Source organism: Scyliorhinus torazame, chromosome 4 (assembly GCF_047496885.1).
Source record: "Scyliorhinus torazame isolate Kashiwa2021f chromosome 4, sScyTor2.1, whole genome shotgun sequence".
Lineage (NCBI taxonomy): Eukaryota > Metazoa > Chordata > Chondrichthyes > Carcharhiniformes > Scyliorhinidae > Scyliorhinus > Scyliorhinus torazame.
In genome coordinates, this window is record NC_092710.1 from 253,348,865 (window position 1) to 253,374,724 (window position 25,860).

A 25,860-nucleotide genomic window follows, 5' to 3' on the forward strand; every position below is an offset into this window, starting at 1 on the left:
TAAAAATCTCTTCATAGAAAAGCACAGAGAGTGCATCACTTCCGCTGATAAACAGAGATATTAAAATTAAATCCGAAGCAAATAAAATCAACGGAAGCAGCTGCAAAGAAAGTGATACGGATTGCACTTATTGCGTTAAGTTTTTACACACAATTAAATCGCTGAACGGTGGTGACAGATACCCCCACACCCCGAGCTCCTCAAAAATGGAATTTTAATCGGTCAAGTTGCGTTTACAATGTTAAAGATGGCCATGCAGAATATGAATAATGGGAGAGGAGGTATATACGAACATAGGAATTAGGAGCAGGAATAGGCCCTTCGGCATCCATCCCCCCCCCCCCCTCCTTCCCAGAACTGCCCCGCCATTTGATAAGATGGAGAGCTTTGGAAGACTGAGGTGGGAATATGAGAAATCACTTGTACACACCGTGAAAATAAATAATAAATCGGCGTGTGTGCATTTGAACAGTAAAATATGGGGTGCAGAAATGTACAGGGCCAAGCCTTATTGCTGAGGATGAAGACATAGCTGAGTTATTGCTAATGGGGGCTGGTTTAGCACAGTGAGCTAGACAACTGGTTTGTGATGCAGAACAAGGTCAGCAGAGTGGGTTCAATTCCCATGCCGGTTGAGAATTCTGAATTCTCCCTCTGTATACCCAAACAGGCGCTGGAATGTGGCGACTAGGGGCTTTTCATAATAACTTAATTGCAGTGTTAATGTAAGCCTACTTGTGACAATAAAGATTATGTATTTATTTATTACTGAGATAAAAAGTATATATTTGTGTTTTTACATGTGGTGGTGGCATAACCATACAAGTGTACTGGTGGAGGATATGAAAAGTGATAGATATATTGTTGGAAAAGTAATCCGTAGTATGAAAAGATAAGCGGAATTAAGGTTACCACAACCATTGGGCCATAATAGCATGTGCCCTAGAGGCTGTTAAAAAAAGGGGAAGTGAATCTTTGTTGATATATTTTGAACCTTTCTTGAATGTATTTCTTTTATTCCCTTTTTTTCTCATGCACTTAATGATCTGTTGAGCTGCTCGCAGAAAAACACTTTTCACTGTACCGCGGTACACGCGACAATAAACAAATCCAATCCAATCCAATCCAATGTATAATATGCACCATTGGGTGGGGCAGTAGACAATCCAACACACTTATTTAGAATTGAAGAGAAGGGTAAAGTGGCGTCTGTATGACAGTTAAGGCTAACACCAGTTCTGGCCGAACTCAAGGGAGAACTTTCAACTTTGTTTGGGGTTTAAGACGGACAACAACAGACCAGCTGACGACTATATACTCCGTCCAATGGGTAAGGGTACACAATCGGCAGGAGAAACATGACTACCATTTAGTCGACCCCACCCCCCCCCCCCCCCCCCCACGGAAGTTTGGGGTTCCACCATTTAAATCCATCATCTATGATAAAATGGGTAAGCATAGGTTCACGACAAAGACCTGGCACCAACTTGTGAAAAGCGAGTTTTGATTCATAATTTTTGAAGGAAACCGGTTGGATAAATAAAACAAATTCAATCACTTTATTCTATTTGGATTGTTGGAAAACGTCACATGAGGTGTTCTACAAATGGTTTGTTAAAAAAAAATCAGACCCAGGTCATAAGGAGCGTGTAGCAAAGTGTACATGATGGAGAGAATGAAAGATTGGAAAAGGTTTGAAAGTGGTATAATACAGAAACCATTGCTGAATAATTTTGTTCTCAGTCTATGAAGATGATTTAGATTTGAGGTAGAAGAAAACATATGAAGACAGGAACAGGAGGGGACAATTTGGCCCCTTGATTGCAATTAAGGTTGCTATATGACCTTACTCCACATAACTGTCTTTGCTCCATATCCATTCTTATTTGTAGTTCACAAGAATCTGTCAATATCCGTTATGAAATGGCCAATTGTACAAAAAGCAAATGTCATCAATGGAAGAAAATTCCAAACTCTGACTAGTCTTTGCATGAAGAAATATTTCCTAATTTCAATACAGAAAACATTGACCTGATTTTTAGACTTCTTCCTAGTCTGTTGCTCCCTAAAACATTGAAGATTTCTCCCAATCTTCCCTTTCTATTCCCCTTAACATTTAGAAAAAAATTATAAATCACTCTCATTCTTCTAAATGCCAGGATATATCGCACTAGTTAATGTGATATTTCCTCTTAATGTAACCTCTAGAGCTCAGGGATCTTTCTGGATTCCCTCTAAGGCCAATATATCCTTCTACATATGTGGTGCCTAGACTAGCTCACAGTGCTACAAATGTGAGGTACTGCATTTTGGAAGGTCTAATACAGGTGCAGAATATACAGTAAATGGTAGGACCCTCAAGAGTATTGACAGTCCGAGAGATCTAGGTGTACAGGCCCACAGGTCACTGAAAGTGGCAACACAGGTGGAGAAGGTAGTCAAGAAGGCATACGGCATGCTTACCTTCATTGGCCGGGGCATTGGATATCAAAATTGGCAAGACGTGTTGCAGCTGTATAAAACCTTAGTTAGGCCACACTTGAAGTATAGTGTTCTATTCTGGTCGCCACACTACCAGAAGGATGTGAAGGCTTTAGAGAGGGTGCAGAAGAGATTTACCAGGATGTTGCCTGGTATGGAGGGCATTAGCCATGAGGAGCGGTTGAATAAACTTGGTTTGTTCTCACTGGAACAACGAAGGTTGAGGGGCGACCTGATAGAGGTCTACAAAACTATGAGGGGCATAGACAGAGTGGATAGTCAGAGGCTTTTTCCCAGGGTAGAGGGGTCAATTACTAGGGAGCATAGGTTTAAGGAGCAAGGGGCAAGGTTTAGAAGAGATGTACGATGCAAGTTTTTCACACAGAGGGTAGTGGGTGCCTGGAACTCACTACCAGAGGAGGTGGTGAAAGCAGAGACGATAGTGATGTTTAAGGGGTGTCTTGACAAATACATGAATAGGATGGGAATAGAGAGATATGGACCCCGGAAGTGTAGAAGATTTTAGTTTAGACGGGCAGCATGGTCGGCGCAGGCTTGGAGGGCCGAAGGGCCTGTTTCTCTGCTGTATGTTTCTTTGTTCTTTGCTTCAGATTTGGTCTAATCAGGGTTTTGTATTGCTGAAAGATGATTTCTACCCCCCTCTTTCTAGTCCTCTAGATATAAAGACCAGAATGCCTTTTTGATTAGTTTCTGCTCATGATCTGTGTACCTGGGCCCAAAAACCTGTTTGAGCTCCCATTATATCCAACTTTAACAATTTAGAAATTATCCTGTTCTATCCTTTTTTCATCCAAACTGGATGACCTCACATTTGTCTAAACTGAAATCAATTTGCCACAGTTGTGTCCATTCACTTAATCTATCAATGTGATGTTACACTTACATCTGATCTGCTTTCAAAGTCACCTATCTGTGTGTCTTTTGCATATACTGATATAAGGCTTGCTATCCCACCATTTGTATTTAACAAATATGGTGAATAGTTGTGCAATATAATGGGATAAATTGGCTGTCTTCAGTGTGAATCAGGTAGGATGTGTGTTGCACATGTCTGTAGATATTGGCCGAAGGGGCCATCTGAATAGTCTCCTTAAGGTTTCACCTTAATATTTTGGCTGAGGCGCCAATGTCTGTTGCACCTCCAGAGTCAACTTGGCCCACATTGTGAGATCCAATTTCAGGCCACCTGACTCACCAGCAGTGGTTCTCAAATATGTGCTAGAGGGCAAGGGATAGGAGCAAACCAATTATACACAGGCAGCATTCCCCAGGAGTTGTGCTCCTGTTTGCAAACTTGAAAGAAAATCTATTTATCTTTTTGGATTTTACTATATATGCTAGTCTGCATCCACATCGGCAAAGCCTGAGCAGAGCAGGCCAATTTTGCAGTAAATTTCTAAAATAGGTATTAGATTCCACATTAGCCTATGCAAAGCATCTAACTAACGACCTGCCTGAAGTCTTGAAAAATGGCCTTTTCCAATATTTGGTTGGATGTTTTTCAGTGTGGGGGTTGTAATTGGTGTTCAATGCACACATATTTGAGCTGTAAAAAGATCAAATTAGATCACATTTCTACGACACAATCTCAAAGCTTGCTGATGACACAAACTTAAAACGTCTAGCAATGTAGACATGGACAGTTAAGAAGAATGACGTACAGATGACAGGTGCAATTTAAAAGAGTTAAGCATAGGATTTACAAAATGTGAGGATACACACGGAATGCTGATATGTACTTAGTAGGAGCATACAGGTAAAGAGAGGACCTCAGGTTCTAATAGATATTTCCCTGAAAGTGGGATTGCAGGTAGACAAGTCACAATACAAAACACCATAAATGCTGGACTTTACAAATAGAGGTTTATACTACATAGTGAAGAAGTAATGATGAAGTCCTAAAAAAACATTGGTTAGGGCATAGTTACAGTAATGTTTATAGTTCTGCATGCTCTATTGCAACAATTCACCTGAGGAAGGATTCACCTGAAGAAGGAACAGTGCTCCGAAAGCTAGTGATTCAAAACAAACCTGTTGGAGTTTAACCTGGTGTTGTAAGACTTCTTACTATTGCAACAAAGGCTATAGAAAGTGCACAGTCTGGATTCATCAGAATTAGACCTGAAAACTAACATTCTCTGGGGAATTTTGAGATATTGGGGATTGGTTTGGGGTTAAAATCCTGCAGACATTCTTATACCATCACTTTGGCAGAAAGTCGGTTGAAATCCCACAGAAGCAGTACAAATGTCTGTTTATACAATTTTTCCATAGTTTAGAAAATTTTCCACCGATGTTTCAGTAGGTGATCCAGAGAACCCTTGCATAAATTGATCACACTGTATTATTTGCACCAGATCAGGAAAGCTAAGCAAGAATTTACTAGACTTTTTGTTTAGAATTATGAAAATCTTTGAGTGATTAAGGAAATGTTATTTTCGTTGGGTATCCACTCAGTGATGAGGGGCATCAATTTAAAATTGTTAATGAGATATGAGGGGAGGTGTTCGGAAAATATGTTTTTACAGAGGACTCTTGGAGTTGGAATGTTTTGCCACAGGAAGTGTTTGGACGGAGGCCACTATATATTTTAAAGAGAAATTGGATAAATATCAAAAGCAGAGGAAGATACGAACCTATGGGACGAAGAAGGCAGTGCGCTTAGATTTCGGATCAATCTAGCTAAAGCCAGTTCAGATGTGATGGTCTACATGTCGTTTCTGTCCAGTAAACGACTATGGTTCTATACAACAGTTGAAAAGCAGCAAATTGTTTCATTATGACTGTGTTAAACTATTATAATTTGCAGGATTGTCAGAGTGTGCTAATATAGTAAGAGCTTTTCCACGTTTAGCTGGCAACCTGTAAAACCTTATTTGGGGTTTTGATGTGTACCTATAAAGAAAATGGAGAGAAGTAAACATTGAATGTTTTCATCGCGCGTGCAGACGATTCCAGTCCACTCCTAACAAGCCAAAGAGCAATTGAACATTTACCAAACTTGCTGATTAAAGTGCTTGTAAAAGCCAAAATGTCAAGCAAGAACAATAATGTACATGTGTAAAATGCGACTCGCCACAATGTCAATTAAAGGAAACCATTAAAAATCCTAGCTGTAAAATGGAACTGTTGTTGGAAACACTCAAAATTGCAACAACTTTGCAAGACGCAAGTTTGCTTAGCAACGTGAGGACACCAGATCCTTGCGGCAACACCACCCCAACTGCCTGTGCTGTCCACTGCGCATGTGTGGGAAACGGCTCCACGCAAGATTGGGTTACACAGATTTAACATTAGTTTCAAATCTGTTTTTGGCCAGTTGCACATTGTAAGTCATTATGATTAAACGCTTGTTGCAATAACGCATTCGCTCAAAATTGGATTTTTCACTTTTGCGTTGCTCAAGATCAAAATTTAATTCTATAGATTGAAACTGCAAACCCGTTGTTTTAAAATTGTGTGTTACGAAAATGATTTGGAAGCAGACATTTTAGATTTTCTAATATGGATTTACTTCATTATTTAGCATAGCGATTTAACTTATATATTGGGAATGGTTATCTGATTCCCACGTTTAGATGGCACCATATTAGCAGTGGTCTTCTGTAATGATACATGAGACATACAGCATGTCACCGACATTGCTTAAGACATAATATAGAAAACGGCCCTCTTGTCTATATGTGTTAGTAAAGTATGTTCGGCTGAGTGCAGACGATAAACTGGAAACTACTGCAAATAAATATCTAAATATTGAAGTATTTCATATTAAAAGCGTTGATTTACTTCAGTTTCCGAAATTTGCAGTGCACACTCAAATATATTGTTTCGAATAATGGTTCACAAGCATTCCCGAAATTAAATAAATGTCGATTTTCTAAAAAAAATGTTTTTTTTTAGATAAAGAAGACAGAAACAAAAACTACGCCTCTAATTAATTGAAAATGCTTGTTACCGACATATTGAGCAGTATTTGATTGCAGATATCTGCAACGCAATGTCCTTCGAGGACCTTGACATCAGGGGTAGAATTTGCAAAGATCGCCATAATGATTGTGAAACATGTGGCGCCTAGATAATGCATTTCAAATAAATCCAAATTAGAAATTGTCAGCACATATAATTTAGTTCCTTTAATAATTATTCTTTGCTACTTTTAGTTTCCCCCCCCCCTCCCCCCCCCCCCCGCGACAATTTATTTATATTCTTCAAACAAATTCCAGGCATTTCGTTGCAGAGATGAGTGATTTCATGTTTTTAAGGATTAAATACAGCGCAGGCCAACCGAGAAAAGAGGGAAGCTAATACTTAATTGTAAAATACAGAATGGCTGCCTTTCCAAAGTGGGGTTAACGAGATGGTCAAGAGTCAGTGTGCCGCATTTTGTGTGGGAATAGCTGCCTGGCACTTTTTAAGGTAATTTACTTAACAGGAAATGAGTTGGTCCCAGAAGAGAGAGCAAACGAGGAGAGTTAAAGTAGCCAGCGTGATAAATGACGCTTTCATTTAGGGATCTCTAGAGCTCGTTTAAGTCTAATTTTCCGTATTAGCCCCTGTTGAGCTATTAATACAGTACTCAGGGACCGTGGCTCCTGTCTGAGCAGAGACATTACGGCTAACATTAAAACGCACTCTTGATTTCAATATGTACATAATGTTAAAAATGTTTTTGCTAATATGAATTGACAGAGGGAGGCAAAATATGATTTGCCGGGTCTGGTCAATGAACAATCAATAAAGTGGAAATGGTAATGTTGTGCTACATTAGCCAGTTAAAATCAAACAAAACAATGGGAGAAAGCTCTCACAAACCGAACCTTGAACATTTTTATATCGGGTTATCTTTATGGCCACGCTATACCATGGAATGGCTATTGCAGTCACTGAAATAGTTGCATATTTTTACATTTGGTCGATGGGGCATTTAACAAATCGACAGATGAATGGATAGATGTACTGCATTGTACAGTCATAATGTGGTAATCGACATTGCAACTCAAGAAGAACTGAGACAAGTAGCTTGAAACATTTGTCTAAGTATTTTTTTAAAGTTTCATTTTAGGTTAAACGTTAGCCATATCAATAGCGGCAAGCACTTGCCCATTGGCAGAGGTGTCCTATTGTTAGCGTATTGGACAACTGAAATGTACATACAGTTAGATGGTTTAACTTAAGATATGCATTCACACACCAAGCGTAATGCATATTAACATTAACCTTTGCAGTGAATAAAGGGCATTCTTGATTACTAACTAAGGAAATATTAGTTGCCAAGGCAGTTTCTGGACGTGCGGGTAAAAGCTAATAATCGCTGACGAAAATAGCTGAATTAGGATTGCTGTTGAATAGAAGCGCATGTTTACTATACTGTATTGTTTGCAGTTAAAATTAAGCACGGAGTGGTTAGCTACATTAAATGCGCGCCTATTCACGGTTATTATTAATACATTAACTTCCATAACAATTGCATGTACACTTGCAACATATTTACACATTGCATTACGAAATCATACTGAAGATGTGAGGCTGAACATTCTGAACACGTAAGGAATTGAAGGCTTCAAGCTGCGTTTTTGTCACGGTCATTGGTTTGCGATTTCCTCCAGTCGTTTGAACGCTATCAAGCTCGTTGCAGAATTATGTTTCAAAGCACAATCTGTTCATAATTATTAACAAATGAAGCAAGTATTATTTTCCATATTGATGATCTGTAAAAGAAATTAACATGAAAATATGCCTTCGAGATATTCCAGGGCTAAATTAGCACAGTGATATTACAAGACTTTAATAAATATGATTGAAAGTGCCGAATGGAGCCGCTGCTCAGTGGTTTATATTCCACTGCACACACTGTAAACTGTTGGGAGGATAGTGTTTAATACAGAGGCCAGATCTATACGTGTGTATTTACCAGTCCTGGCAATGTCTATGCTGGTGTATTTACTGGTCGAGATCATATCTATGCTAGTGTATTTACTGATCTAGACAATATCTATGCTGGTGGAATTCCTGATTTCGGTAATATCTATACATTTGTATTTACTGATCTACATCATATCTATACTGGTATATTTACTGATCTCGACAATTTCTATACTTGTGTATTTACTGATCTTGACAATATCTATGCTTGTGTATTTACTGATCTAGATCCTATCTATACTAGTGTATTTATTCTAGATAATATCTATACTTCTGTATTTACTGATCTGGATCATATCTATACTTCTGTATTTACTGATCTAGACTATACTAATACCTTCATTGATCTCGACAATATCTATACTAGTGTATTTACTTATCTAGACAATATCCATAGATGTGCATTTATTATCCAGACAATATCTATACTGGTGTATTTACTGATCTAGACAATATCTATACTTGTGTATTTAATGATAGAGACAATGTCTATACTTGTGTATTTATTGATAGAGACAATATCTATACTGGTGTATTTACTGAACTAGACAATATCAATACTTATGTATTTACTGATCCAGCCATAAGTCCATAACATCATAAGACATAGGAACTGAATTAGGCCACTCAGCCCATCGAGTCTGCTCCACCATTCAATCATGGTTGATATTTGTCTCATCCCCATTCTCCTGCCTTCTCTGAATAACCACTGATTCCCTTATTAGTCAATGACCTATTTATATCTAACTTAAAGATACTCTGTGATTTGGCCTCCAAAACCTTCTATGGCAAAGAGTTCCACAGATTCCCCCACCCTCTGGCTCAAGAAATTCCTCCTCATCTCTGTTTTAAAGGATCACCCCTTCAGTCTAAGGATGTGCCCTCTTGTTTTAGTTTTTCCTACAAGTGGATACATCCTCTCCACGTCCACTCTATTCAGACCTCGGAGTAGCCTGCAAATTTCGATAAGATCCCCCCCCCCCCCCCCCCCCCCCCCCTCACCCACCGCATCCTCTAAACTCCAATGAGTACAGACCCATGATCATCAACCGCTCCTCGTATGATAAGCTATTCATTTCAGGGATCATTCTTGTGAACCTCCTCTGGACCCTTTCCAAGACCAACACATCCTCCCTTAGATACGGGACCCAAAACTGCTCACAATATCTATACTTGTGTATCTGCTGATCTAGACAATTTCTATAGTTGTGTATTTACTGGTCTAGGCTATATCTATACTTGGATATTTACTGATCTGGGAAATATCTGTACTGGTATATTTATTGGTCTAGGCAATATCCAAAGATGTATATTTGCTCATCTGGGCAATATCTATACACGTCTATTTATTGATCAGGTCTCTATATTAGTGTATTTACTGGTCTAGGATATCTCTATATCTGTATATTTATTGGTCTAGGCAACATCTATCCTCGTGTATTTACACATCTAGGCAATATCAATACTAGTGTGTTTACTGATCTAGACAATATCAATACTGGTGTACTTACTGGTCTAGGCTATATCCAGACTTGCGTTTTTACTGATCTAGACAATATTTATACTAGTATATTTACTGATCTAGGCAATATCTATACTAGTGTATTTACTGATCTAGACAATATCAATGCTGGTGTACTTACTAGTCTAGGCAATATCTATAATTATGTATTTACTGATCTAGACAATATTTATACAGTGTATTTACTGATCTTGACAGTATCTATACTTGTGTATTTACTGATCTAGATCCTATCTATACTAGTGTATTTATTGTTCTGGATAATATTTATACTTCTGTATTTACTGACCTGGATCATATCTATACTTCTGTATTTACTGATCTAGAATATCTATACTAATATATTCATTGATCTAGACAATATCTATACTCGTGTATTTACTTATCTAGACAATATCCATAATTGTACATTTATTAGCCAGACAATATCTATACTGGTGTATTTACTGATTTAGGCAATATCTATACTTGTGTATTTATTGATGGAGACAATATCTATATGTGTGTATTTATTGATAGAGACAATACCTATACTGGTGTATTTACTGATCCAGACTATATCTATACGTATGTATTTACTGATCCAGACATAAGACCATAACATCATAAGACATAGGAACTGAATTAGGCCACTCGGCCCATCGAGTCTGCTCCACCATTCAATCATGGTTGATATTTTTCTCATCCCCATTCTCCTGCCTACTCTGAATAACCACTGATTCCCTTATTAATGAATAACCTATTTATATCTAACTTAAAGACACTGTGATTTGGCCTCCAAAACCTTCTATGGCAAAGAGTTCCACAGATTCCCCCACCTTCTGGCTCAAGACATTCCTCCTCATCTCTGTTTTAAAGGATCATCCCTTCAGTCTAAGGATGTGCCCTCTTGTTTTAGATTTTCCTACAAGTGGAAACATCCTCTCCACGTCCACTCTATCCAGACCTTGGAGTATCCTGTAAATTTCGATAAGATCCCCCCCCCCCCTCCCCCCCGCCATCCCCTAAACTCCAAATCATCAACCGCTCCGCGTATGATAAGCTATTCATTTCAGGGATCATTCTTGTGAACCTCCTCTGGACCCTTTCCAAGCCAAGCACTTCCTCCCTTAGATAGGGGACCAAAGACTGCTCACAATATCTATACTTGTGTATCTGCTGATCTGGATAACATCTATACTTGTGTATTTACTGGTCTAGGTGATATCTATAGTTGTATATTTACTGCTCTGGGAAATATCTGTACTGGTATATTTATTGGCCTAGGCAATATTCAAAGTTGTATATTTGCTCCTCTGGGCAATATCTATATTAGTCTATTTACTGATCAGGACTCGATACTAGTGTATTTACTGGTCTAGGATATCTCTATATCTGTATATTTACTGGTCTAGGCAACATCTATCCTAGTGTGTTTACAGATCTAGGCAATATCTATACTAGTGCGTTTACTGATCTAGACAATATCAACACTGGTGTACTTACTGGTCTAGGCAATATCCAGACTTGCGTATTTACTGATCTAGACGATATTTATACTAGTGTATTTACTGATCTAGGCAATATATATACTAGTGTATTTACTGATCTAGACAATATCAATGCTGGTGTATTTACTGAGCTAGACAATATCTATACTAGTGTATTTACTGATCTAGACAATATCTATATTTGTATATTTACTGGTCTAGGCAATATCCATTTTGTATATTTACTCGTCTAGGCAATATCTGTACTGGGGTATTAGCTGGTCTAGGCTATATTATTGGTTGTATATTTAATGCCCTTGGCAATATCAAACTTGTGTATTTACTGATCGAGACAATATCGATACATGTGTATTTACTGATATAGATAATATTTGAACTGGTGTATTTACTGATCTAAACAATATCTATACTTGTTCATTTACTAATCTAGACAATATCAACACTGGTGTATATACTGATCTAGACAATATCTATACTTGTGTATTTCCTGATCGAGGCAATATCTATACTTGCGTATTTACTGGTCTAGGCAATATCTAGGGCAGCATGGTAGCCTTGTGGATAGCACAATTGCTTCACAGCTCCAGGGTCCCAGGTTCGATTCCTGCTTCGGTCACTGAAAGTGCGGAGTCTGCACATCCTCCCCGTGTGTGCGTGGGTTTCCTCCGGGTGCTCCGGTTTCCTCCCACAGGCCAAAGATGTGCACGTTAGGTGGATTGGCCATGGTAAATTGCCCTTAGTGTCCAAAATTGCCCTTAGTGTTGGGTGGGGTTACTGGGTTATGGGGATGGGGTGGCGGTGTTGACCTTGGGTAGGGTGCTCTTTCCAAGAGCCGGTGCAGACTCGATGGGCCGAATGGCCTCCTTCTGCGCTGTAAATTCTATGATAATCTATACTGGTGAATTTACTGGTCTAGACAGTATCTATACTTGTGTATTTATTGATCTAGATAATATCTGTACTACTGTATTTAATGACCTAGACAATATCTATACCTTATATTTACTGATCCAGACAATATCTATACTTGTGTATTTATTGATCTAGATAATAACTATACTGGTGTATTTACTGATCTAGAAATTATCTATACTTTATATTTACTGGTCCAGGCAATATCTATCCTTGTGTATTTCCTGATCTAGACAATACCTATACCTATGTGTTTACTGATCTAGTATCAGTCAGTGTTTCCATTAAAAAAACGACAAGACATACACAGATAGACGGACAGATTATTGCGGCTAGAAATCTATATTCGTTTCTAATGTGGGCATATTTACTGCCCCGTTAATAACAATGGTTCGAGGTTGCGGGATATTCCAATATAGAGATGATTCACGAAGCTCTCAGCTGTCATGATCTTCAGCACATTGAAAATTTAAACCGTAACCTATACTTTTCACTTTTGATATAGAAATAGCTGACTGGAAACGCTAAGACTAACATACCCGTATATATACATCAATGTTAAAGTGCTAGCTAAAGTAAGATACATCTTAAGAGGCTTAAGTGACCGAAGCGAGTTTGCATTAGGACAGTAATGCTTTTCAATTAGTTTTAGCAAGCTTGGGAATCATCTGATAGATTCGGGATTGTCTGCAAATCCATGGACCCTGTAGCCAGTAGTTTATATAGATTCACAAGTATTAATGTTTCATGTGGGATTTTAGCATGACGTGGCGAAAGATCTAAGCATTCTGGACAAGCCAGACAGGAAATTATGACAATTAGATGAATTATGTTTCGCGATACACCGTAAACCGAACAAAATAGCAAGTGCAGTGGAATGCAACTATAATCACTCATCTTTCGAAGTGGCCAAAGGCTCTTCTGAAGTTTGCATTAGTTTTTGTTTTCAACTTCCGAGCAAACTTTTTCTTGTTAAAAGTGTTCATGTATTTCGCCTCACTCGACAAATGAAAGACAGGCCCAATTGAACTAGCTCGACTTCCTGTGTCGAAGTTCTTTGACAAGACGTGTACGCTGGCTGCCCTTCATGTGGTCAGGGAGAGGGGGGGCGGGGGGGGCGGTGAAAGTAATTTGACGATGGAACACGCTAACAAATGGGCGGATCTGGTGACCGTACGTCACTGCAATATTGCAGTCGGATTGAAATGAGTGAGATTTAACCGGAAAGCTTTGCAATGTTGACGTGAAGGCAAAATGCTGCCGATGCTGGAGATGTGACAGAAAAACAGAATGTGCTGGTTGCGGTGGTCGCGGGGGTGGGGGTGGGGGGGGCGAGGGGCTGAAGCGCAGCAAGTCTGGTACCATTTGCGGAGAGAGAAACAGAGTTAACATTTTGAGTCCCCAGTTTGACTCCTCTCTATTTCTCTGAAAACTTTGTATTTCTCTCTCTACAGATGCTGTCGGACCTTATGAGGGTTTCCAGCATTTTCCGGCCTTTATTTGCCAAATGGGTAATTTGTTGGTCATATTTTAGTGTAGAGCAACACAATCGTGAACTCGTACAGAAATTGCCACCGTAGATATTTCATCAGCCTGTCTAAAGATTTAAACTTGCCGAGTGACACCGTGTCCAGCTGCTGGCGCAGTAGCCAAACAGGAATTGGAGTTTTCTTCCTCAATTCGAGTGAGAACCCTAGTGGGATTCGATAATGTACACTCCAACACAATTGGCAGTTTCCAATTCAAACAGATGAAACTAAAGTCGATGGTTTCCTTCTGAACTGGCGGACAATTAACTGCATTACAAATGTGTTAGTGACAGCATTGCTGGTTCGCAAGCCAGATTTCAACATTATTTGGAAACAGACCGGCTTCCGAGACCATCTGGGTTTCATCAAAACGCTTACAGATCTGTCTGGAAGGGACTGGATAGCACTCGCCAGCTTGTTACCAAAAAACACTTTACCTGAAGTGGAAATTGATACGTGGCCCGAGCGTGGGAACTGTAGATCCCTCGAATTATAAGCACGTTTTGCCTTACATTAATTAATAAATGATATTTTCAATGCTCAAGATAAACATGTTGGATGACCAGCAGAAAGCAAGCCTAGGGTAGATATAAAAGAGGACTTAAAATCAGTTACGGCAATCACCAAAGTAAACCTTTATTCTTTTACTCGTTGCGAAATAATTTTGTGAAATTTTCCCGGATAATCTTTACTGTTAAATACTGAAAGCGGATGGTATCATTGCAGAATTACTCCCGAAGGAATTCCTGACCCCCACAAAGTGAGGGAAGTAAATGAGTAACACCACCGCTGATATCATAACATTTAGCTTTCCGCGGCGTTTTTGAATTCAGTTCCCTATACTGTTGGGCTGTAGCGATTCGAACCATCTAGTTTAACCAGCCATGCCAACTATATAAAAGAGAGAAAGAGCGAGAAAATAAATAAAAATACCGAAATTGTTTATAATTATTTGTGTATCTTGGAAAGGATCTGGTGAGGAGGATTTCTCCAAGTCGATCAACAATTGAGTGATTTAACGCAGTTTGGAAAGTCTATGACCCTGCTTGGCACTGGCTTCTATATTTTCCTTCGTTTGTTGGTTAAATCATTTAAGCCACACATTCACAAAGTAAACATACTGTGGACACAAAGGCACACTGCCCTGAATTTGAATGTTGAAGTTTTTTAAACATCACTTAGGATTGTTGAACGGTAGACGCAAAAGGAATTTGATAAATGTGCAAAACGAAAGAAGATGCAATTAAAGTGATTCTGAAGCCAGCAGTTCTTCATGTTGCGAATAAATTTAGACAGGGCTATTCCTTATTCTCATTAATCAGCACTTGTGGATTGTTGGCCGTCCCTTTTTGTTTTATCGGTAGCAAAATATTTTGAAGGGATTAAGGAAATAATGCTGGGACATGTATGTATTGTGTCAGCCTTTGCCTGTTAGTTTGTGCTAATTAATGGGTTGCTGTAGCTCTTTAATATACATTGCAAACGATAACATGCAACAATTATCTCGTTGCTACCAATAATGTTAATAAAATACCATTTTCTATTTTTTATTTTAAATTGGATCAATCTTAAATTATAGAAATTATGCATGTGTGTGTGGTGGTGGTGGTGGTGGTGGTTTGGGGGGGGGGGGGGGACCATCTGCCATAGCTCGTTAAGTCAACTATAATTAATAATGCATTCTAAATGAACATTAGTTTTTTTTCACAACCGAATTCATTCCAGTCACTACAATAGCTGCAGACTCTGCCCAATCTTGAAATTACTTGAACTTGACAAATATTCAGGAGGAATACAGTACAGGCGTACAGGAGACATCTTTCAATCCCGCTCCTCCCGGAACGGTTTTTATTGGTTCACCAAGTTTTGATTTCCACTTTAGAAACCTATAATTCCCCATGAACATTATTATTTTGCACCAGACATGATTTATCCCGTCTAACGTAAAAGAGAATTGAATGTCGGTTAGGTCACGTTCGCGGCAATACCCCAAAGTGCTTTATTGGGAAGAGAGGTTGGAAACAATCCAGAAATATGAATATACATATTCCCAGATTTTTAGTTCATTACTGAAGCAAGAATTATTCCCCAAGAGATCGACTAGCTTCACTGTTATGTGCTAATTATACAAAATGTGCTGCAATTGTACCGAGATAGAAACGTTGGGCCGAATGGTATTTGCTGGATTAAATTTTAATGCTTTTATATTCGGTGTCAGATGGCACCTGTACTTAGAGTGACGCAGCGCTGACTTCTACTGTTGTGTCCTTTTCTTTCAGTCCCACTTCCTCAAAAGAATATCACGTCTCTGATGATGAATAAAGACAATCTGCTCGGTGGAATTGCTAACCATAACGAGGTATTCTGCTCGGTGCCAGGACGCCTATCCTTGCTTAGCTCCACGTCCAAGTACAAAGTGACCGTGGGAGAAGTCCAGAGGCGCCTGTCCCCACCAGAGTGTCTGAACGCATCATTGCTGGGGGGAGTGCTGAGAAGGTAGGTCGCAAACACAGAAACCAACCTTTTAAAATGAATACGTAAGAAATGTCCAGGAAAATACAGGGTGTTACAAGGTGCGTTGAACTCCTGTGTCTTCCTATATGTGGCCAATTCTGTCCATCGCGCATGTTTTAACACAACACAATACTTCAGTCGGCATATTCGTATTCACCTTACTGTTTGTCCTTTCTCAGAATTTCCGAACATTACATTAATAACCATTGAAACAGAAAGCTGGATGTCAGTGGACATGTAAGAATTCAGTTATGCCTTAACCTCCTGTCTCAAACTTACATGTGTAATGTGTAAACTTAGTTGCAAATCTAATAAATACCCCACTGTGTGGAATTAGTCACAAAGCATCCAAAGGTAAGGATGTTTGAACACAGGTGATCCTCCCATGCTTCGTTCTTTTAAATAAATGAAAAAAATAGGGTACTGATCAGAACACCATCCTGGTTTTGTGAGACCACAGCTGAAGTACTGTGTACAGTATTGATGAAAATGGTGATTCTCTGGCACCCCCGCTATTCTCAGGCCCGGATGGGCCGAGCGGCCAGGCCAAAACGGCGGGTTGCCCCCGGCGCCGTCCACACCTGGTCGCTGCAGTCGTGAGTGGTGCGTGAATGCTCGGGGGGCGGCCTGCGGGGGGGGGGGGGGTGGGGGGCGAGGGGGGATCCTGCACCGGGCTTTACCTGAAATGTGGGGTGGCCCGCGATCAGTGCCCACCGATCGTCAGGCCGTCCTCTCTGAAGGAGGACCTCCTTCCTTCCGCGGCCCCGCAAGATCCGTCCCCCATCTTCTTGCGGGGCGGACTTAGAGAGGACGGCAACCACGCATGCACGGATGACGCCCGTTATGCGGCGCCGGCTGCGTCATCTATGCAGCGCCACTTTTTCGCGGGCGACAAGGCCTGGCGCGTGTAGATGATGCGGCCCCGAACCTGGCCCATTGTCAGGGCCTGAATCGGTCGGGACCGGGGCCGTTCCGCACCGTTGTGAACCTCGACGGCGTTCACGACGGCGCGGCAACTTCAGCGTGGGGGTGGAGAATCGCACCCAAGATCCCGAGAGGTCATGCCTGGGTGGAGAGGATCTTCTGGGAGAATCTAAAACCAAAGAGGCTGGATTCTCCGCAGCTCCACTCAAAAGTCGTGATTGGCGTGGGGGCGGAGAATCGAGGTTCCCGAACACATCGGGCCCAGCGCCACTCCGGCAATTCTCCGGCCCCCGGAGAATCACTTAACCGCGAAATACCCGCGCAGCTGGGGGACCATTACCTGAGGCCCGCCCAGCAATACTATAATCCCGACCGGCCGAGTTCCCGACGGATTGGAACTAATGTGGTATGGCCAGTCGGGACTCTCGCGCGGTGGCTGCAGACTCAGTCTGCGGCCGCGCTGGTGGGTTTGGAGGAATCAAGCAGGGGGGGGGGGGGGGGGGGGGGCTTATGGGCAGCTGGGGCAGCTATGGGACCAGTCCGATGCAGCGGTGCATGGCCGATTGGGGGGCCTTGTTTGTTGATTTTGGTCCGCGGTCCGAATCCGCCATCGTGCTCGCCACAGTCACTGGAGGCCACCGCCGGAGCATGCGCAGACTCAGAAGCGGAAGTGAGGGGCCCGTATCCGCAGCCAAAGCTGCGTGAAGCTCCCCGGGTCCCTGCTAGCCCCCTGCAAGTAAATGAATAGCCATTTCGTTTTTGCAGGAAACTGGGAAGTGAAACTCCAGCATTTGTACGTTGGCATGGGGACATAGCCCCATTTTTGGGGAATCCAGCCCAATGGTTCGCCCATCCAAGACAGAGATTGGGAGATATATTTTCTCTCAGAGGTTGTGGTCTTTGAAACTCTCTTCCTCAAACCACAGTGGAAGCAGTGTCTTTGAATATATTTTGTAATAATAATAATCTTTATTAGTGTCATGAGCAGGCTTATATTAACACTGCAATTACGTTACTGTGAAAATCCCCTAGTCGCCACATTCCTGCTCGGGTACACAGAGGGAGAATTCAGAATGTCCAATTCACCTAACTTTCGGGACTTGTGGGAGGAAACCAGAGCACCCGGAGGAAACCCACGCAGACACAGGAGAAGGTGCAGAACCTGGGATCCTGGCGCTGTGAAGCAACAGTGCTAACCACTGTGCTAGCGTGCCTCCCATTAAGGCAGAGCCAGATAGATTCTCGATTAACTAGGGGTGAAAGGTTATTAGCGGTAGGCAGGAATGTGGGTTGAGGTCACAATCAGATCGGCCATGATCTTATTGAACGGCGGAGCAGGCTCGAGGGACCGAGTGACCGACTCTTGTTCCTAATTCATATAATATAAAAGAATGAAAATAAGCCCGTCCCCATAACGCACGCATTTTAACTTTCAGAAGAATACAAACAGGAATGTCAGCTATTGGCGATGTAATGAAGAGTCTGGGTATGTTTAAAACTGCACTTTCACATTTCTGGGAGTGAAAGTGACCCATTAGAAACTCAAAAGTGCTGGGAGAAAATCTTTTGGAAGCGACCTTACCCCAATAAGCTTTAGTACACTGGCGAACCTCCGGACGTTCCCACCTTCACGTCAATGGTCACCCAAAAGCACAAGTAGATGTTCAGTTGTACCCCAATGCTTCAGTGCCCCGAGGCTGCAGTCATTTTGTTAGACCGGTGGAGCAGGTAATGAATTCACCAAGGTTATACTGCCCACTGTGCCTCCCTATTCAATGCAATCAGAAATAAGAAACAGAGGATTCCTTTCTGGCTGACTCAATCTTGATTGGAGGAAACAAGAGAAAATCCTCTTCTAAAATAAAAAAAAAGGTAAATTTATAAAGTAGTCACATCGTTTAATTGACCAATTCAGCATTTTGAGGTCCGGCCTTGCCATGACATAACGTTAGGCTGCACCTCGTGTGACCTCAAAATGGCGGGAGACAGAGTCCCTTGGCATGATGTCACCATTCCCTAATGTTAGTGGACTGGGTTTCCCTTGGGATTTGACTTCCAATTACACTGCCACGTTTGGGTTCATACACATCCAAAACAGCTCAGCATTAAGACGAAACTGCATCTTTAAGAAATAATTGACTTGGCCCATGGGTATTATTATAAATTTCCGCTGGAACCTCGTGTGCAAAGTCATCTTTTAAAAGTGTCTTCCTTTTCCGGAATGTATGGAATCTTCTGGACGCGTGGAATATTAGAGTCACGGAACAGTTAGTTCCACAACTTCCACACAGACACACACACATACAAACACACATAGTTTAAAGAAGGCTACTTGTTCCATTGCAGAGTTTCAAAATATATCCTTTATTGTTTTCAGAGCCAAATCGAAAAACGGTGGAAGGTCGTTGAGAGAAAAGCTGGAGAAGATCGGATTAAATTTACCTGCAGGCAGACGTAAAGCTGCAAATGTCACTTTACTAACCTCACTCGTAGAAGGTAAAGACACGGGAACACTTTCATTAAGGAACCCTCCCGGCTGGATTGATCATCTGATGGGGCAGGATTGTCCCCAAATTAATGCCGCCCACAAGAGTTAATTTTAATCATCCTCTGGGCAAGAAAAGCGACGATTGTTTGTGTACCAATATTCAGCATGATGTCAGGAATGTACTTTCACTGCATTCTCTTCTATATATAGCTTGTACATTGAACAATGCCCAAATGTGCTAAAGATAGTTGAAAAAAACAGTGACCAGAATATCAAAATTATTCTCGATCAAAAAAACATTTTAAGTAAACCATTTATTTGAACTTCCAAGAAAAATTATATCATTAATTAAGTAATTTAACTAATAACGTATTTTGTGCATAAATAATAATAAATATTAGAAAGCTTGTGGCCGTAAGGGGTTTTGGCTAGCCTCCATTAATGATTACTTGTATTCAAATATTCATAGGTAACAGCATTTTCAACAAGTTAGTTACGCGTATGTGCGCATGTGCACACACACACACACTTCAATCTACCTCTTTATGTTTCTATTTATGTTCCGGTGCACAGCTATGAAGTACTTTTGAACCTGTTACTTTTCACTCGTGGTTTCTCAGCACCGCTTCCCCAGACCCACATTAATGTCTGCCAAAACGTGTTCAGCAGAACCACTATCATTAATGTGTGCACAATTATGTAGAGAGATCATATCCTTTCTCAATAAATGATGCAAGCCCGCCTAATTTTACTAAAGCAGAGGAGGGTTCTATTAGTTGGAATTAATTGTCTGTTTCTTTAAAAAAGAAACATAGAATCCATAGTGACCTTGTGCATTCTTCCAGTCGTAGTACTGAAATATTCTATAATATTGTTGAATGGTTCAAAACAGGAAAATTGGCATGGTAGATATATACCCCTTTTCTGTTTACCATGGCTTCTGACAGACACCTATCTGCCATTTTTCTAAATACCATTTTTGTAAATAAACAATTATTGTTCCTACATTGGCCAACATAATGAATGTTTAACATTAGTGAGCTGATTCCACCAACTTTTTTCCAATTCTGTTCTTTAGAAGATGTAACAGAAATCGAAAAGTTGCACTTTATGAATATATGTTTTATGGCAACGCCATCATTAAGGATAAATCATGTTTAAAATAAAAGTCAACATCATTAGCAGAACCGGTATCTGTTTGAATAACTTAGTACTGATGATAATTTCATATGCAGGACCTAAGCTATCTCCTGCAAAGCACTTGGTTTGAAAAGATTCACCACTGAAGGGGTGGGCATTATGTACTGGAATCCCCCCCCCCCCCCCCCCCCAGAGCTGGGCTTTGTAGTGTTACCCAGCCTCCGCTGTACTCTGAAACATCAGCATTAGGCGGGCAAGGTTGGTGACATGGAACTCCCTGTAGAGTGTTCTTAATAGTACATATGCATACTTAAAATAACTATGTAGGGAATCGGTATTTTCTAGCTGGTTTGCGCTGTTTAGACTGCATTTGGAAACGCACCTCTCAGAGAAGAAGGGGGCAGGAGTGGGGAAGGGGACGAGACTACTGATCAGTTTCGGCAATTTAAATTTTTTGATGAGGATTTGGCCTTTTAGCTGCACCTAATTGACTCACAAAGTTTGTACATGGTAGTATCTAAAAATATTTTCCTTCAGATTAAAATGTCTTGCTTATTGTATGGTAGTTTATTGTCCTTAGTGGAAATAACCGTATTATTTAGCCACACTTGGCAATACATGGTATATATAAAATGTTAATTTACGTCACTCATTCTCTTCTGCAAGTACAGTAGGTGATTTCCCAACATTCTATGTGGAGAATGCTGAATAACAGCTCGTTGGATGACACAGCAGCAAAGACAGACGGATATCCATATACACAATATATATCCCATGACAGATAGACAAAGAGATAGATGGATTGTAATTATTCTTTTTGCTTCTGCATGAGTGCCATCAGACATTACTGATCACATTCTGAAAGCTCACACTTCACTGTTGCAGTTTGTTATTCTGGCAAGTAACACTCAGTTGCTGCTTGTTAGAAACTCCTGGGGGTCCTTCGTTTAATTACAATATTTATCTTTTCAAAGATAAATGTTCCACAGTCAACCCCTTCATAACAATCAACTGCTTTGCAATAAATGTGGTCCAACGGGTATTTTGTTTTTAGATTGCCTACAGCCAATAATTAAACCCCCACCTGAGGTAAACATCGAACACCTTAACCACAATGATATAAATAAACTAAACCATCATAGAACATTATAACCTAAGCAACATTCATGTGCTGTTTAATAACTGAACACATAATATGTAGGCCAAAAGGTAACAACATGACCACCATTTTGCAAAAAAAGCTAATTAATTCAGAGGTTTCCTTTAGATTTTTACAAGGCTTATTTTAACAACATATTCACATGGTAGTTATAAGCCACTTTGTATCGATAACTAGATGTGTGAGTACATTTTGAGCTTAATGGTTATGAACTATGTATAAGCTAAAGATCTGTCTAAATCTGGAAGTGAGACACATGAGCTCCAAATCAGAGCTTCCTACACTCATTCCAATTTCCTCCGTAGCCCCTCACCATTTCATTCCACTCTATTGTTAATATATAATCCTATCATCTATCTATCTATCTATCTATCTATCTAGCCTTCAAAGTCAATGATGCAAAACTGGAATATTATAAATTAGAATGGTGTGTATTGTAAAATATTAACCCCAAATAACTTGTTTTTAACCTCACTACTCCTTCCAGTTTCGCCGGCAGGAGACAGGGATTTCTTAATTAGCATATGCATATTTGTTAATCAAATCGTCTCAATGTTACATTTATTAGATGTAAGAATATAACATATTGGGAAGCCAGCTAGTTCTCAGCTTGGAGATTCTCCTGAATTCTCAAAGGAGGTTCTGCTAGAGAGTATCCTGAGCTGATGCATTAAGCGACAATAACCTACCCGAGAGGGGGGCACTTAATACTATTGGTACTGGCAACGCACGGTACAACGTGCACAAATTCTCGAAATGTAAATTGTAACAGCGCAGGTAAATGCATGGTAAATAGTGTTCATGATCCAATTCTTCCTTTACTTCATTCACTTTCCACCCCTTTGATAAATATGTCTGAAGATATTGGTATATATGAAATATAGGTGAAAACTTGCACACGGCAAATTGAAGTAATTTTGGTTCTGTCTTGCAGGTGAAGCCGTGCATTTAGCCCGAGATTTTGGGTATATCTGTGAAACAGAATTCCCTGCCAAAGCTGCGGCTGACTACCTGAACCGACAGCATACAGATCCCAGCGAATTGCACTCCCGAAAGAACATGATTCTGGCCACAAAGTGAGTCATTCACTTATTCTTGCCTGCTTTTGAGGCATGCAGGATCAATCGGTTGTGGTTAATCTTGTAGGTGCAACGATACATCAAAAAAATGCTATATTTGAAATTAGGTGGCATGTCTTGTATCTGCATAAAGCAGCGTGTGTTTTACTGAAGGCTTCAAACTCTGTAGATTTTACATCTTTTGAACAATGTATTAACGCTTAGTTGGAGTAGGCGAGAAACAAAATAGTGCATTAGATAAACTGATCGCTAATTTTATGTCGTTTTTAAAAACTCTCACTAAATATAAGACCCCAAAACTTTATTTTAAAATTTCCTTCTTGAAAAAGTGAGTGAAAACTGATAGATACATTTAAATAATTAAGCCACAGTTTATTTTAAGCAGTATACTGGAGTTAAGGATTTAGGTTTCAGAACAAAACATAAATAAATTCCCCAAACCTGAATGAGTTATAGCAGTTTCAATCAGGTCCGACAAAGATAATAATAATGTATTTAAACATATCTTTGTGGTTGTCTGTAATATTATTGAGGAACATATCCCAAATTCCCACCAATGATTTGAGGAGGGGAAAGCCTGAAAAATCATTTGCGCAAATTTGTCCAGATGTTCGCTAGACGTGATTTGAATTTAATTGTTTCTTTCCGCCGGGTCAGAAGATATTACAATCTCAGAAGTTTAATTGCTTGCAGGCGATTCTTTTTCTTTGAAGACTAGAAGCGCTTGGCTTCCCTGCCATTAATCCTTCACAGTGAACGTTTCCTACTTTACATAGTAAAAAAAAATTACAAGGACGATGAATGCAGGCGTTTTGAATGTTCCCACAGCAATTTCCTTATGCATCTCTGTTATGTGTGGGTTACCTTGCCACACACGGAAAACATGGGCGGAGGTGGGGGTGGGGGGCAATGGAGATGGAGAACGCAAAATAAAAGCAAACATTTTATTTCTTTTAGATATACTTCATTGTGTATTTTGTTGGAATCAGGATTCCTGACTCTGAGGAAATGTCACCAATTATCTCTGCGGTTTATCTACAAATATATTTTGTCCAGACTAAACTGCGTTCCCCCGCTGTCCCCCAGCACCCCCAGCCCATCAACGGCTTTGTATAGAAGTGGTGCACCTTTGTCCCTGTTGGGGATGTTCAAATGAAGGAAGCGTATAATGTCACATTTTGATAGCTTCATTATTAGGGGCTCATGTATAAAACAGTGATCTGTTTGGCACAATTTACAAAAGATTCGGGTTAACTATTCAACAATTCACATCATTAATTATATTGATAATAATGATAACAGATATTTTTGGCTCCATGTTCTCCATTTTTTTCTCATCCTGTGTTTTGATATCAAGGTTTCTATCAAATGCGTCCTTTAGATATGACTAATTCCATGGTTATTGAAGACTATTCAAATACATGTTTCTGGGGTTTTTTAATTGAATAAGTTATTTCTGTTTAAATTGCAGTAATTGAGTTGTTTCCCCCGAAATCAACCGTTCATCATTCATTAAACCAGTGAATGAATCACATTTCTTCAGAATAGATCTACCTAGCATCGGTATATAGCATCCAAATTCACAATATTCTGGTGTAGGGAAACTAAGTGGATCCTTAGGAACGTCACAATGTATACATTGTTATATCAAACTAAATGGAAATGATTACATGGCTGCATGTTAATTTAGGCTTGAAACGATGCCACTAATCATTTTGGACTTCCTTCTCGCAGTTTGTGTTATGTAAACCTTCCTTAGTGAAATTGCTGTCCTGTAATCATTCCCAGTTCAATATTCTCTTGCCATTGACAAAGAAAACATGATCTTCAAAGGAATGCAACGGCGTACACTGCATTGCATGTCAATTACATTGGCATGGAACCTCATGCAGAGCAGCTAGAAACAGAAGTAAATGTCTAACTATTAGTCCAGGCAGCAGTTTTACCATTCCGAAAACGATACTTGGGAAATTGTTAATCCAGTTGGCAACAGGGTGTTTGATGATAAATAATTCACAGCGTGTTAACTACCTCTCAACGTTCTGAGATTTTACTTCTGTTCGCTGTTAAACTTTACCATTCAAATATTTTATTCCAAGGCTGTTTGGGTGAGATCATTTGTGCGTCAAGTTGAAGGAGGCTAATACTTGGAAATGGGAGCACATTTCCATTTCAGCGCTCAGTATAAATATTAATTATTTCCAGGTCAGGTGCAGCAGCATTATGTTGCAATTATACAGTAGCTGCCAGTGTGAAACGGGTGGCTGTGGTATAAATTCCAACCATGCAGGAACTAGTTTGTACTCTCAGTTTGGAATTGCAAATGTCCGACCCAGGCAACTAAGATAGTCCTGCTCATGCGTGGAATTTAAATCTTTGGAGATAAGAGCACCCTGTGGACATTTTCAGCCTCACCGGGTTGGTTGGGAAAATGTACAAGGGGTATGGCCCTGTGGCGGGCCTTAACCCCAGATTAAACGAGGGCTAGAAATTACACTGCGTTCAATGTTAGATACAAGGGTGATATCACCTCTTGCAGAGACACATTTTTAAAACGATTTTCTTCCTATTAGACTAAACTTATACACTAACCTTGACACAAAAAGTATCTCAGATGTCAAGCTAAAGTTCAAGTCCCTTAGACGCAGAGTTTAAATATCCATTTGCTCAAATGGAGGG

General features: G+C 40.1%; 1 protein-coding gene across 6 annotated transcripts in view; it reads left to right on the forward strand.

Annotated features, from left to right (window-relative positions):
- LOC140410883 (transcription factor AP-2-beta-like) overlaps positions 1 to 25,860 on the forward strand; it is a 49,944-nt gene that overhangs the window by 17,667 nt on the left and 6,417 nt on the right. For 4 of the 6 annotated variants that reach the window (XM_072499647.1, XM_072499650.1, XM_072499649.1 and 1 more), the window contains 4 exons: positions 13,803 to 13,859; positions 16,157 to 16,373; positions 19,693 to 19,811; positions 23,037 to 23,178. In XM_072499647.1, coding sequence (XP_072355748.1) covers positions 13,803 to 13,859; positions 16,157 to 16,373; positions 19,693 to 19,811; positions 23,037 to 23,178 — 535 coding nt within the window. The remainder of the gene's footprint in view (positions 1 to 13,802; positions 13,860 to 16,156; positions 16,374 to 19,692; positions 19,812 to 23,036; positions 23,179 to 25,860) is intronic. The other 2 variants (XM_072499651.1, XM_072499652.1) reach the window with 1 other exon arrangement.